This window comes from Solanum verrucosum, unplaced genomic scaffold (assembly GCF_900185275.1).
Source record: "Solanum verrucosum unplaced genomic scaffold, falcon-dt-bn FXZP01000261.1, whole genome shotgun sequence".
Taxonomy (NCBI): Eukaryota; Viridiplantae; Streptophyta; class Magnoliopsida; order Solanales; family Solanaceae; genus Solanum; species Solanum verrucosum.
The window spans coordinates 13,997,197-14,010,828 of record NW_026019969.1 but is presented as its reverse complement, the minus strand read 5'-3'; the positions used below and the strand labels follow the sequence as shown (position 1 = coordinate 14,010,828).

At 27.2% G+C, this 13,632-nt stretch overlaps 1 protein-coding gene and 1 long non-coding RNA gene across 2 annotated transcripts; one reads left to right on the top strand and one right to left on the bottom strand.

Annotated features, from left to right (window-relative positions):
- Window positions 1-3,014: 3,014 nt before the first annotated feature.
- LOC125816717 (uncharacterized) lies at window positions 3,015-3,636 on the bottom strand. Its single transcript, XR_007442239.1, has 2 exons — window positions 3,527-3,636; window positions 3,015-3,246 (listed from the first exon to the last, which is right to left on the bottom strand). It is a non-coding gene; the product is annotated as an uncharacterized LOC125816717 (long non-coding RNA).
- Window positions 3,637-11,468: 7,832 nt separating this feature from the next.
- LOC125816683 (BURP domain-containing protein BNM2A) lies at window positions 11,469-12,908 on the top strand. The gene is made up of 2 exons (XM_049496309.1): window positions 11,469-11,627; window positions 11,955-12,908. The coding sequence occupies exons 1-2, from the start codon at window positions 11,574-11,576 to the stop codon at window positions 12,693-12,695; spliced, it is 795 nt and encodes a 264-aa protein (XP_049352266.1). The 5' UTR covers window positions 11,469-11,573; the 3' UTR covers window positions 12,696-12,908.
- Window positions 12,909-13,632: the final 724 nt, after the last annotated feature.

The following is a 13,632-nucleotide window of genomic DNA, read 5'->3' as shown; positions in this document are numbered from 1 at the left end:
AGTTATCGCAAAAAATTGATGTCAATAACCTTTTGAATTACTAGGATGAAAGTGATACATGTTCAGAGATACATTATTTAGAAGAAATTGTGGATATCATCGGAAAAAACAATGTTAATGATGAAGTTGAAGATGATGCAACCAGCTACGTGTAATGAAACACTTATCAAATCTAGAATTTTTCACAATTTTATGGTGCAATTCGAAAAGATAATATCGAAAAAAATTTATGCAATAAGAAAAGTTAGAGATGAGTTTCAACTAGATTTAAATTTTAACCAAAAAAAACACACACTATTTAATACTTGTACTTTTAAAGAATTATTAATTTATAATATTGACGGGGTCATATATTTATATTGGGGTTTTTAAAATATATATTATCTTATCGAAATGAGTGATTTTTTTCCATTAGCCCAAGTCGAGACTGAAAGAAAATATTATCTTAAAGAGATTATTAATTACCGAGTATTAATTTAATGAGATTTTACTGTATATATAGAATAATAATTTTTTCTTCATTTCATAAATGTAACAAATAACCCCAATTCTTTGAATTATGTTTTACAATCAAATGAATTATAACTTTATAAGTTACACTTAAGAAAAATACTACTCTTGTGTCTTTTACTTTTATCTGTTTAATTTCTAAACACATTTTAAGAAAATATAATTTTATTCGCATTATTTTTTAAAACTAATTAAGATCAAGCCTTCGGATATCTAAATGTTTGAGAAATAATATCAATGAAAACAGTAATAAACTAAAGTTTATACGCTGATGAGAGATCAGTTTTCTTTCAACGTTCTTATTTATGAACAATTTATTATTTTCGTAATCATGTACGAAAACACACAAAGAAAAAAAATCTTACATAAAATAATGAACAAAAAAGAAAGTTAAACCAACAAATTAAAAGAAACAAAACACATATACGAAATGTATTAAGTAAAATTGCATCTTATAAATATTTAAATAATTATATCTAAGCATAATCAAAAAGATATATTTGAGATACTCATAATAAGTAGTTTGATAAGAAGTCCATTTGAATAGTTGTTGTAGCTTGTTGATACATTTTTCTTTTCACTTTCTGCAAATGATGGAACAAACTCAACAAAGATTATACTTAACAATCAAAGAAAAGATATATTGCTTAGAAATCATAACAATAAACATCCATGCATAAGAAAAACTTAAGAAGAGATCATAGTATCACCTAGAACCATGTATAACCACTAATAAGTTTGTTGATACAATTATTCAATAAAAATAATAATTAGAATTACCTCATCTGATGAAATATAGAATCATGAGTTTTTCACCTAACATATGGGCTTGTTGGAGCTTTGTTCTTAAATTTATACTATCATTTTATTGAGACCCCAGAATTTGAAGAGGTGCAACATTTAATATCTTATAATAAATATTAATTAGTGGGAAGGAGAAAGGGATTGAAATCAGTTTTTCTGGGCAAAAAAATCGTGCAACACTAATGGATACTTTTGGGCAACATTAATGGTGAGTTATTGTTTTTTTTTTTCAAAAGTTAATAGCAAGCAAACAATTACTTTTAGTGGTCATAAATGTTAGTTTTATTTATTTTTTTAATGAGGAAATAATTAAATATAAAGCTATAATTTTTTTTGTATTTTAAAATGAGAAAAAATCTCAGAAAATTACAAAAAAGACAAATAGGATTTGAGGCCTTAGAGAGCGCCACATCATCGATTTTATGTTTTAGCTTTATATATATATGATTTTGTCATTGGCTTGGTGTCATTAAGTTGGATTGATTCTTCTTTTTATTTTTTTATTTAAAGATTAGCCGGCTTCAAGCCAATAAGAAGTCAACAATATATTTTAATCAAATTTATGTCTGGAACTGTTAGGGTACACATTGTTCCAGATTCAATTTATTTTTATTTTTATTTTTATTTTCGAAAATTGTTTGAATATAAATTGTTATAATTTTTTGGATTGTGAAAACTTCCAAAAAATTGTTTTCATAATCTTTTCTTCAAATCATTCAAAAACAATTTTAATTTATATTTATGTTCAAACATAATTTCAATTTTCAAATATCATTTTCAACTTGAAAACAAATACACTTTTCTCCAAATTTCATATTTTTTATGCCCAAACTCCCACTTAGTCATGCAAATAATATATGCGATGACAGTGAAAAAATTACATAATTTCCGAAATAATTTCTAGACATTATCGTTTGATAGATGATTAGAGTTGTGCATGTATTAGTAATATTGCTATTAGTTATGAGGAAATATATGTATTATTTTATGTAAATAACTACTCACTCTGTTCAGCAATAGTTATTCACTATTGACTTTGCACACTTCTTAAGAAACTATAAATAGAATGATAATTTTACTATATCACCCTTTGAATACAATAAATATAATGTCTTGAAAAATGTAATAGGAAAGTGTGTGTAATTAATGATAAGGGTAAATTAAGAACTAAGTGTAAAATTATCCGTTGATTTCATAAAATGGACAAGTATTGTTGAGCATTCCAAAATATTATAGTGGACAATTATTGTTGGACGGAGGGAGTAAATATTAGTTACGCACAATTTAATTATTCCAACATAAAGTGATACATAAATTCCTTTGTGACTTAAACATAGTTAGTTATGTGTGTTTCTAAATTGCAAATTAAACACCGTATTAATCATATATATATATATATAACTTATTTCCCAACCAGCTACTAAACATTATCTATTACTTATATATAGAGAATTTTTCCTTTAATATATCCATAACTCATCTCCAAATCACCTACCAAATAAAAAGAACTACTTAGGCATAGTTACAAATAGCAACTAAACAACATCTAATTAATCAACAAGAAGCTTAAAATTGTAATTAACTAGGTAATTAAGAGAGATACAATTTAAAAAAAAAGAAGACATATAATATAATCAAGCATAATTAATTTCAGGGATCTACAGTTTTTCTCCTTTGAGCTTCTTCTTCTTCTGTTTCTGAAAAATGATCATCCTAAGGAGTAGGCCTGGATCTTTTTGGATATATATCAACATCATTATGATAAATAATAATATTAGCCTTCAAATCAAAATTTCTAACAAATTTGTTCCTTTCTATTGGAAAATCTTGATATTGATCATTAAGAAGGTCCTTGAGTGCTTTAGGCATTGGATCTCCATTCATTTTGCTCTTCCAATATTCTTCTGGACCATCACTAATTACATATCCCAACTGAAAAAAATAATAATTAAACCAAATATAGGAAGACATAAAATTAAGTGAAATTAAATCTGCAAATTATTACTCTATTTGTCCTAATTTATACGGTACAATTTGAATTTCGAGAGTCAAATAATTTAATTTTAATCATGAATTCTGGTATGAAATCTTTAAATTTTTTGAAATAAAAATAACATATTTAAAAAGTACGTAAAAAGTAATTGTTTAAATCTCAAAATTCAAAAAGAGACTGAATGGAATATTAGCGAAGAGGAAGTAGAAGAAGAATTACCAAAGAAAGAGATAGGAGAAGGAAGAAAATAGAGAGAGATCTCATATTGTTGAAACACTCTTTGAGTTTGTAAAATTTGTAGACTTTCTAATGTCTGACTTACTATTTATAGACTCTCCACAATGACCAAATAAAATATGTTTTTACACATATTTAAAAACAGGAAAAGAAATTAAAAGAATATGATGTATAGTTCTTCTGATTTCTTAAGCGGTCAGTTTCTCTTTAAAATTAAGAAATAAATAAAATGGGATGAGAATATAAATGTATTAAAATATATTAAATATCTATAAATTTTACTAAAAATCAATGTAAATTTGTGCTATCAAATTTACTAAATGATTTTTTCATTTATTTTCTGTTAGGCTGACTCGGAAAAATGCAAAGTGAAAAACAAATTCTCACGAGAAACTTCCTAATTTTTTCCTGAAAACATTAATACCTTTTTTACTTTTCTCTCACTGATTCAATCAAAATATTTGTGAGAATTCCACTGAACAAATTTCAATAGAAAAATCAGTGGAGAATTATTATTTTTTGATAGTGAGTTACATTTAAATTTAATTATCATAGATGTTAACTTGAACCCCAATTCATCGATCGCATCTGACCATTACATAATCGACCTTAAAGTCTATGGAGGGTAACAAAATAAGAAGTACTGAGTTTTACACTGGAGACGTGACTTCGCTATTCTTAGGTGATTAATCTTAAAGTCTATGGAGGGTAACAAAATAAGAAGTACTGAGTTTTACACTGGAGACGTGACTTCGCTATTCTTAGGTAATTAACCTTAAAGTCTATGGAGGGTAACAAAATAAGAATTACTGAGTTTTACACTGGAGACGTGACTTCGCTATTCTTAGGTGATTAACGCATCTTAGTGATTTAAATTATTATATGTATTTAGAAGAAAAAAAACTACATAACAATGGAATATTTTTTAGTAAATAACTAATTTTGAAATCTAATTTTTTTAATTCGGTGAATCCAAAAAAAATTACAAACTGCCAAAGTGTAATCACGATAAAAATAATAATAATTAAAAACTGACAAGGTGTAATCACCATAAAAAAACAGAATTTAAAGAAAAAAAACTGCCAAAATTTAAAACTGCTAAAAGTGTAATGACTAGAAAAAAAATTATTTCAAAAAAATAAAGGACAATATTTCAAAATAAAAGAACTAGATATATATTTGAAATTTCTGCTACAAAATAATAAATTTCGAGGCCTATAATTTTTGAATGATCAAGAAGAAGAAAATTAAAACTGCCAAAATGTAATCACCACAAAAATGAATTTTTTTTTATAAAAAAAGCCAAAAAAATATACCAATCGTCAAAGTGTAGTCACCGCGAAAGTCAAAGATCTTAACTTATATATGTATTATAATTGTAATTAAATTAATTATTATTGTATATTAATTTTAAATTAATATAAAAAAAATTAAAGTTTAAATAATTGATCAATCTCTGGTCACTGCATAATCGACCATTTATAAAATCTTAGGAGGACAACAAGATACTATTGAGTTCTACATTGGAGACTATTGAGTTTTAACACATCTTAGTGACTAAAATCAGCATATGACTTAATGCTAGTCTTTAATATTCTCCTTGAAGAAAATAAGAACAGGAGAAAACATAATCGTAAATAAGTTTTTTGTCAAAGAGTATAGGATCGTGAGTCTTTTTGAGCTTGTCGAGTTTCCTCAATATGATTTTTTTAAGTGCTCTATTATATCGTATTTGTTCACTTGTATCGTGCACTAGAATTACATATTCAAATCTACTAGCTATTTATACAATTTTAATAAATTTTCATATATAAATTTATGTTCTGCATTAAAAGTACTAGATTTAAGATGAAATCAATTTCAACGTGTTGAATCCACAATTATTTGAAATATCCGAAATTTACTTGGAGAATTGTCCTCCGAATATGAAATGTTTTTCTAGAAGTTTCTATCTTTTAACTATGATAAAGATTGCACTTATAAATACACTTTTTATTTAATATGATGATACGTTCTGTCTTCTCGCAATTCTTACTTTGAAAAAATAAATTCAAAAGCATCTATCAAAAGATAAGTTCAAGCTCACCGCATAGGAAAAATACATAAAAATTCCCCTGAACTTGGCGCGAGAACTTACTTTAGTACTTAAACTACACGGGTGTTTATATACCCCCTTAACATCTTTTATGTGAATTATTTTCAACCCTTCGAACACCAGCCTTGTGTGCATGTTGTTACAGCTTAGAACGACGTGTTAGTCATCTTTTAACATTTTTTTAAAATTAAATTTGCCCCTCCAACGATAATATCCGACCCATTACCCATTTGAAGAACAATCACTTTTTAAGAGCCCTAATTACCTTTTCTCCCTCACCAACCCAATCATCCAAAAATGGTGACCTAATTTATTATATTTTTCTTAATTTTTCTCAAATCTTAGCTCTTCAAACCTAAAAGTTGAATCTTTGAAGGAATTATTGTTCTTCAAAATGTAAGATTCAAACTTATTCTTCTTCATCTATTATTTTGATTTTTATTTCCTCACTTTTCGGTTTTTCAAGATTGTCGTTACTTTTTGAACAAAATTGTATCACACTATGCGATCAATTACTTCACGCTAACGAAAGAAAAATCTTGAGATTATGTCTTGTAGATTTGAGAGAATGAGAATCACGCTAAGAGATTTAGGGATATTTGTTTAGAAATGGATCGGGTTGTATTTTAGGAATGGGTGGATTATATAAAACGGGTAAGATATTTTTTAAGCCCTTAGCGACGTGGACCAATGAAAACGCACGTGTGTAACAATGCCCAGCCTTCAACTGGGCTGGTGTTCGGATGGTTGAAAATAATTCACATCAAATATGTTAAGGGAATATATAAACACCCGTGTAGTTTAAGTACTAAAGTAACTTTTCGTGCCAAATTCAAGAGGGTTTTTATTTATTTTCCCCACCGCATATTACATAAACTAGTTAAAGTATTTTTTGTCATGATCATAAGGAACAAAACATGATTGTACCAACAAAAAAAAAATTAAAATAGTCAACGTTTGGGACCCAAAAAATAAAGTTTTAGGCCAATCAACATGAGAAAAAGTACCCATATACTGTCATGCAATTAAATTATTTAGGCCAGGAGTTAAAATGACAGCACATATATGCATAAAATATAGAAAAACAAGATCTATAAACAAACCAATTTGCACTGTAAACCACTTACTTTTCTCACTCTTATTTTTTTCTTCTTTAATGTCGAATCTTGTTATAATATTCTGTCGATTTCATTTTTTTTTTTAATTTTTTTTTCAGGCTATTTATGTATAATTTTTAGTTCCATTTAGTTTCAACTTTTTACGTGATAAGTTTAATATCGTAAGATTAAATGATGTTATTTTATACGTTCCACATATATTTTGCTTAAAATTATAAGATTTAAAAGTATTCGTACTCTTTAAAATTTCATGTCAAATTAAAATCAGACAAACATATTGAAACGAAGTATTTAAGAACAATATGCAAAAAGGAAGGACAGGAATCAAGATCAATAGATTCGATTGACTTTTAGGGAAAATATAATTTGATAAATTAAAGCACCACTATTGAGGGTTAGGCACCAATCCATACTTCTTGTACCCAATACCTTTAATTTGGACTTGTTTTGAGTGACACTAGCTAAAAAAAAAACACTTTTTTTTGTCTCAAGGGATTGAACCTAATCATGTTTAATTACATTTTTTAAGCAGAAAATTTAAATCATAATCTTTTCTATCAGTTGTCATTATTCATTACTAGCAAATAAGAAATGTGACAGCCTCAACAACAACAATGTTCTAATAATATTTAATCATCATTCACCTAAATGACTTTTCACATATGATATTTTTAAAGGACTTGAACCCTTTAGCTAGTCAATCACTCCAATAAAGGATAAAAAAAAGGACTCGTCGATGAATATTGCTTTTTAAGTTTTTGATGCTCATAGAAGGGTTGATTTGGGGATTGGTTATTTGTAGATGACTGAATTGCACAAATATCTGATTTTGGATTTGTTATTAAGCAAAAGTTATGTTTATTCTTTGGCAAGTAAATTCACTCTGGATCACTTTAGTTAAACGAAATTTAAGTTGCGAAAATTTGTGTTTAAAGTTTGACAAACTTCGGAGACATAATTTTCTTGAAGTATTACAAAATGTCATATATCTTTCATTGAAATTATGATCTTGACAAGGCCTAACTTCAGAGTTCAGACTTGTAATAATTTATCACGTCAATTTTAGATATTTTTACTTTTAGCATTTAAAGCTTAACTTCAATCATATAATGATTTGCCAAGGGCAATTGTTATTTTTCCTGAAGTTGTAGTCTTGGTAAGGTTACCATAACTTCGAACATATAATGATGTTGCACTTTTGACATTTTGGTGTGAGGTTAGGCAAAATATTTGGCCGCAGAATTTTAGCATGAAGTTTAGGTGAATGAATTTTTGCCTAAAACAAATAATTTGTTTTTCGAATTTCAACAATTTAATATCCAAATTTATCTCAAATGAGATCAAATTTATAACTGAAAAATTCCATATATCATAAAAAGCAAAATCAAATCATCAATCTATCAAAACAATAATAAATTTAACAAATTAATTTATCAATAATGATGATTTGTCATTATTTTCAAACTTTCCGATAATACCTATTTGATTTAAAATTTACTTTTTAAGACCATTTCTTCAAAATATTATATTTCAATTGTCATAAATTAAAAAAAAATACTAATATATTGTACAATAATTAAGAAGAACAAGGAGGTGGAAAAAATAGCAAAAATTAAATAAATTATCCGGTGAAACTTTTGCAAAAATTGTACTTATCTAGATTTTTTAGTGGAGAAGGTAAGGGTGTTGTCATAGACTAAAGTCAACTATATATGAAGATTTACATGAACGCAAAATAGATAAAGAGTAGCAACACATATCCTCAATTAGATTCTTGCACATAGTTTGACAAATTAAAAAGATTGTAGATATGACATAACAAAAGTCATAGTAGCACATAAAAAGTGAGATAAATAGAAACACGATATAGTGGAATATAGACTTTGAGCTTTTTTATTATTATTATTATTTGATATTCGATATCTATATTAGCATATAATTAAATTTAAATTTGTGCTAAAAAATTTCACATTTGAAGGTAAATGCTCCTTAATAAAGATTACTTATGTACCCAAAGAAACTCAAATAAGATACCTCTAAATAAGAATGACGGAGTACTTACTGCTCTACTTCTTACTCGAGGGTTACTTTAATTTTTCTTGTGCACGTCCATAAATCATATCAAATATCCACTATAATGACATATTGGAGTATACTATAGACTATTTGAAATTTTGAAATTGCACTGCATCATACACCTGTTTTGTTACTACAGTTTACATCAAAGCCTAAATGAATGTACTTTCAACATTTCATGGCCATGGATAGTACTTGCATCATTTATTTAGACTAAAAATTAGTTTTGCTGTTTGCTGACGCAGAACACAATTCATTACCATTTCAATGGCTATCACAGAATTTTCAAACCTCAACCCAAAACACAACATCAACAATTAACAGTTGCTTCCTTGTCTCAATTTACGTGACATACTTTACTCTAATTTTGTCTGAATAGAATGCCCCTTTATTATAATTAAAAATAATTTATGTTAAAATTCTTTTATAGGTATACACATTAAATGGTCAAAGAGTGTTTCAGATCAGAAATTTTAAAAATCTTATTTTATTTCTTAAACTTGATGTCAATTTAACACATAAATTGAGACGGAAGAAGTAACGCTTACCATTAACAAGCTAATAATGAGAAACGAATTCAAGATGTAAGAGTTAATTGGTTTAAAATAAACATGTATTACTAGAACTCTGGGACGTAGTGGTGATGGCTAGGAGAAAGTCAAGAAAAATTGAAGATATAATAAGATATGATAATTTTATCCTAATTTAACCATCTCTCCTATAGTTTGAAAGTGATAATGCTAATTTTGGGGTCATTATTATAGAAAAAAATAGTGAATTAATTCATGCCAATGTTTACTTCACCATCTTTATCCTATCTTATCACTCTACAGTTGAACACACGATTAGTATGCTTTTAGGAATTATCTTTTTTGTCATAATTAAGGCCTAAGGTTGGACGTTGACAACTAAACACCTACGATTTAGCGTTGATATAGGTTTTAAATATAAATCGTTGAATCAAAGAAGTTAAAAAACATTCACATATTTTGAATAAGGATCAAATATATATTTCTCAACCTTAGGAGAATGATCAAATATATTTCTATATGTATTTTATTTTAATTAAAAGATCAATTTTTTTCACTTATGTGAGCCAAAAAGAATATATCTACATCTTTTATGTCACAATCATAAAATTGAGGGTATAACATGTCTTTTTCCCGGTATTATTTAAAGAACAATTCATATAACTATAAAACTATCCTATTGCCCTTTTATTTATTTATTTAGTTTTGTTTCTTCTTCTTACGTATTAAAATAATTAGAGAAGTATAGTGTTAGGGTGATATATTAAGTTAATAGAAGTACGTGCATCTAAACAGAAAAATATAAGTTAATAATTTTAAAATAGCCTAATTAGTTAAGGGTTTATGATGGTCAACTTGGACAACTCTTATTTTATTCTTATTTAATTATCTAGTTGGAAATACAAAAAAATAAGAAGATTAAAATAAAGTGAATAATTGTTTTAGAGCCTCAAGAAGTCCAATGATACAGGCACAAGGAAGACAATAATTTTGAATTACAAGATTTTCTGAATTTCATCAGTAATTTAATACCAACTAGGCATAGTTCAAATGGTTAATGTCTGTATTTTCTATACGTTTTTTTTCAATTTCAAACTATTTATTTCTCCTACCACTGGTGTATTACCGGTGTTATTAAACCATTCACATTAATCTAATCTACAATTATTTTTTTAAAAAAAAAAAAACTGTCCCTCAGCTATTTTATGAACTCCCAAAATACTTGTCATTTTTTTTTAGAATCAAACTACATGATATTATAATATATATTTTCCATAATGTTGATATAAAAATAATTGTAATGAAGCATATTTTTCATATAATTTTTGAGTATTGAATTTAAATATCTTGTCAATATAATTCAATATTTAGCTTTAAAAAATAGTTAAATTAATGTTCGAAAAGCGAAATGTGACAAGTATTTTAAGACCGAGGGAGCAGTGAACTTCGCCTGATACACATCTGCTGTGTTTATTTTTTAAGTTTCAACAAAATGATTGTTTGCAATGGCTACCACTGAACTGTTTAGTTGACCAAGTGTTAGGATAATTAAAAAAAAAGTTTTATCAGAAATAGTATTATTTCATCATAGCGCTGACTTGTTTGATAGTGTGTGATTTGATAAATTAATCATAGATTACCAATTAAATTATTGTCTCAAGCTTAGTTTTGTTGTCAAGTTGGCATGTTCCTCCCATTGGCCTATACTTCCAAGAAAAAAAAACATATTCATAAAAAAATATTTTTTATATAGTGGTTGTATAATATTATTTTTTCACACTATTAATATATTTTAGCATGTCTTTTTAAAAATAAAATAAAATTGAGGTTAGGGGAAAGAGAAATGAAGCGGAGATTACTATGTGGGGAATTAAATTCTGACCAACAAAATAGGAGTTTAGATTGTCAACCAACTAAGCTATTCAGATTTACATGTTAATATATTTTATCATGTCATAGTAAGCTTACCTGTCTATTTTTTAAGTGATCTGATGATATTGAAATTCTTTTAAATTGTCTAAAATTTAATATTTTTTAAATAAATCCAAAAGTAAAAGGATTCGAAAAGAAATTTATATATACTTAAAAAAGAATGACCAAATTAAGAATATTATAGAAGAAAAAAAAAGAACTCTTATTGGTACATGAAGTTCACTTTCCATCTATTTTAGAAACAAAAAACATAGTAGAAGCAAGAAAACTGATCAACCATGGAGTTTAGACCCACTCTTTCCATCTTACTTCATGCACTTCTTCTGTTCCAGGTAAGAAATTTAAACTTGACGAGTTCAACTTATGTATTTTTATTACTTGCTGAGAAATTTAGTGATTTTTTTGCATCTACAACTAAGTTTCTTATAATATAAATTCGATTGAACCTAACGTGTTGAAACTCAAGTGTATTCGCCTTTGCATATGATCAATCTATTTATATCATTCGAAATAATGATCTTATGTGAACTTAAAATCTGCTCGAGAAATAGTTGTCCATACACTGATAAGCGATATAAACAGTGTAATCGTAGAGATTTTTTAATTTTTTTTTTGGGGTTTACACTATGATTAAATTTCTTTATTTTTTGTTTTTGCAGTTTGTGAGTGAAAGCAGAGCCAGAGACATTGCAAAAACTTCTCCAGAAGAAACTCTAAATCCACAACTGAATATTTTCTTCACTCCAAAAGATTTAAAAATTGGAAAAATTATGCCTCTGTTTTTTGCACTAAAAGACCCTTCAACTTCTCCTCATTTACTTTCTAGAGAAGAAGCAAATTCAATTCCATTTTCTTCATCAAATCTTACTTATCTTCTTAATTTTTTCTCATTTTCTAAAGATTCACCTCAAGCAAAAGCTATGGAAGACACATTTTTCCACTGTGAAATCTCAGCAATGATTGGCGAATCCAAATTCTGCGCTACTTCATTAGAATCAATGCTCGATTTTGTTCAAGAGATTTTAGGATTTCACACCAAACTCGATGTATACACTACAGAATTCTTGAAAAAATCCCCTGTTACTTTACAAAATTACACAATTTTGCAAAAACCAAAGGAGATTTTAGAGCCAAAATTAGTTGCTTGTCATACTTTGCCTTACCCTTATGCTGTTTTCTATTGCCATATGCAAAAGGGGGAAAATAAATTTTTCAAGATTTCACTTTTAGGTGAAAATGGAGATAGAATTGAAGCTGCTGCAATTTGTCATATGGATACTAAAGAATGGAATCATGATCATGTTGCTTTTAGAGTGTTGAAAGTTCTCCCTGGAAGTTCCCCTGTTTGTCATTATTTTCCAGTAGATAATCTTGTTTGGGTTCCATCATTATCAATGTAAATTTCTACTATGTACTAGCTAGTATTTTGTTATGTTGCTCGGACTTTTTAAAATCTTGTTTAGTTTATGTTGGGATCTTTTCAAAATAGTGTGCTTTTAGAGGATCTGACATGTGTGCCGTGTGAGGCATCATTTGTAAAGAGATCGAGCAACATAAGTGGTATGTGGTACTCTTGTTTGAATTCAATGATGGACCTTTATACATTTGCATAACCTATTAGAGTAAGTACGATTAAAGATTTAAATTTTATGGTTTCTATTATAATTTTAAATTAATTTACAAATGATATGTACCTAAAGCTTTGGAATTACCCCGATAAGTATAAGTATTTGAAAAGTATTTTGAAGTGCTAAGATAAAGTTTACAAGTTAAAAGAGGATAATAACTACTAATAAGCATTGAAGTATCAAGTACAAAAACTCCAACAATTTTCCCTTTTATGACCAATAAAAGTGATGCAGAATAACAAATACTTAGCCTATATTATGTACTATAGCTACCGCTTAAGAAAATTATAATTCGCGGCAATAAATTTCTCAATTTTTGCTATTTTTTTTATTTGTATAATTTTTCTGATTTGTATAATTTCTGAATTTGTATTATTCGATTCCTGATTGTATAAATTCATATATGCTTACCCTGACTATTTGTATACGTTTAATAAAAGATTCATAATAAATTACTATGTTTGTGTATTGGCGAGCGAAATATACAAACGAAGTTCTGAAAAAATTTAAATGTATACATACATAATTTGCATATACTTATGCTATTTGTATATTCACATGTGAAATATACAAATGGGGAGAAAAATACTAACCGCAATCTCCATAGCAAACGAAAACTATGGAGTGCAATTATCGAAAATATAACTATAGAGTCTTATTATGTTTATTATGCTTGTTATTTCTGAATTTTTCTCCAAAATAAAAAGAC

Coding starts and splice junctions, on each gene's coding strand:
- LOC125816683 (XM_049496309.1), top strand. CDS start 11,574: ATGGAGTTTAGACCCACTCTTTCCATCTTACTTCATGCACTTCTTCTG. Junction 11,628..11,954: donor ATGCACTTCTTCTGTTCCAG/GTAAGAAATTTA, acceptor TTGTTTTTGCAG/TTTGTGAGTGAAAGCAGAGC.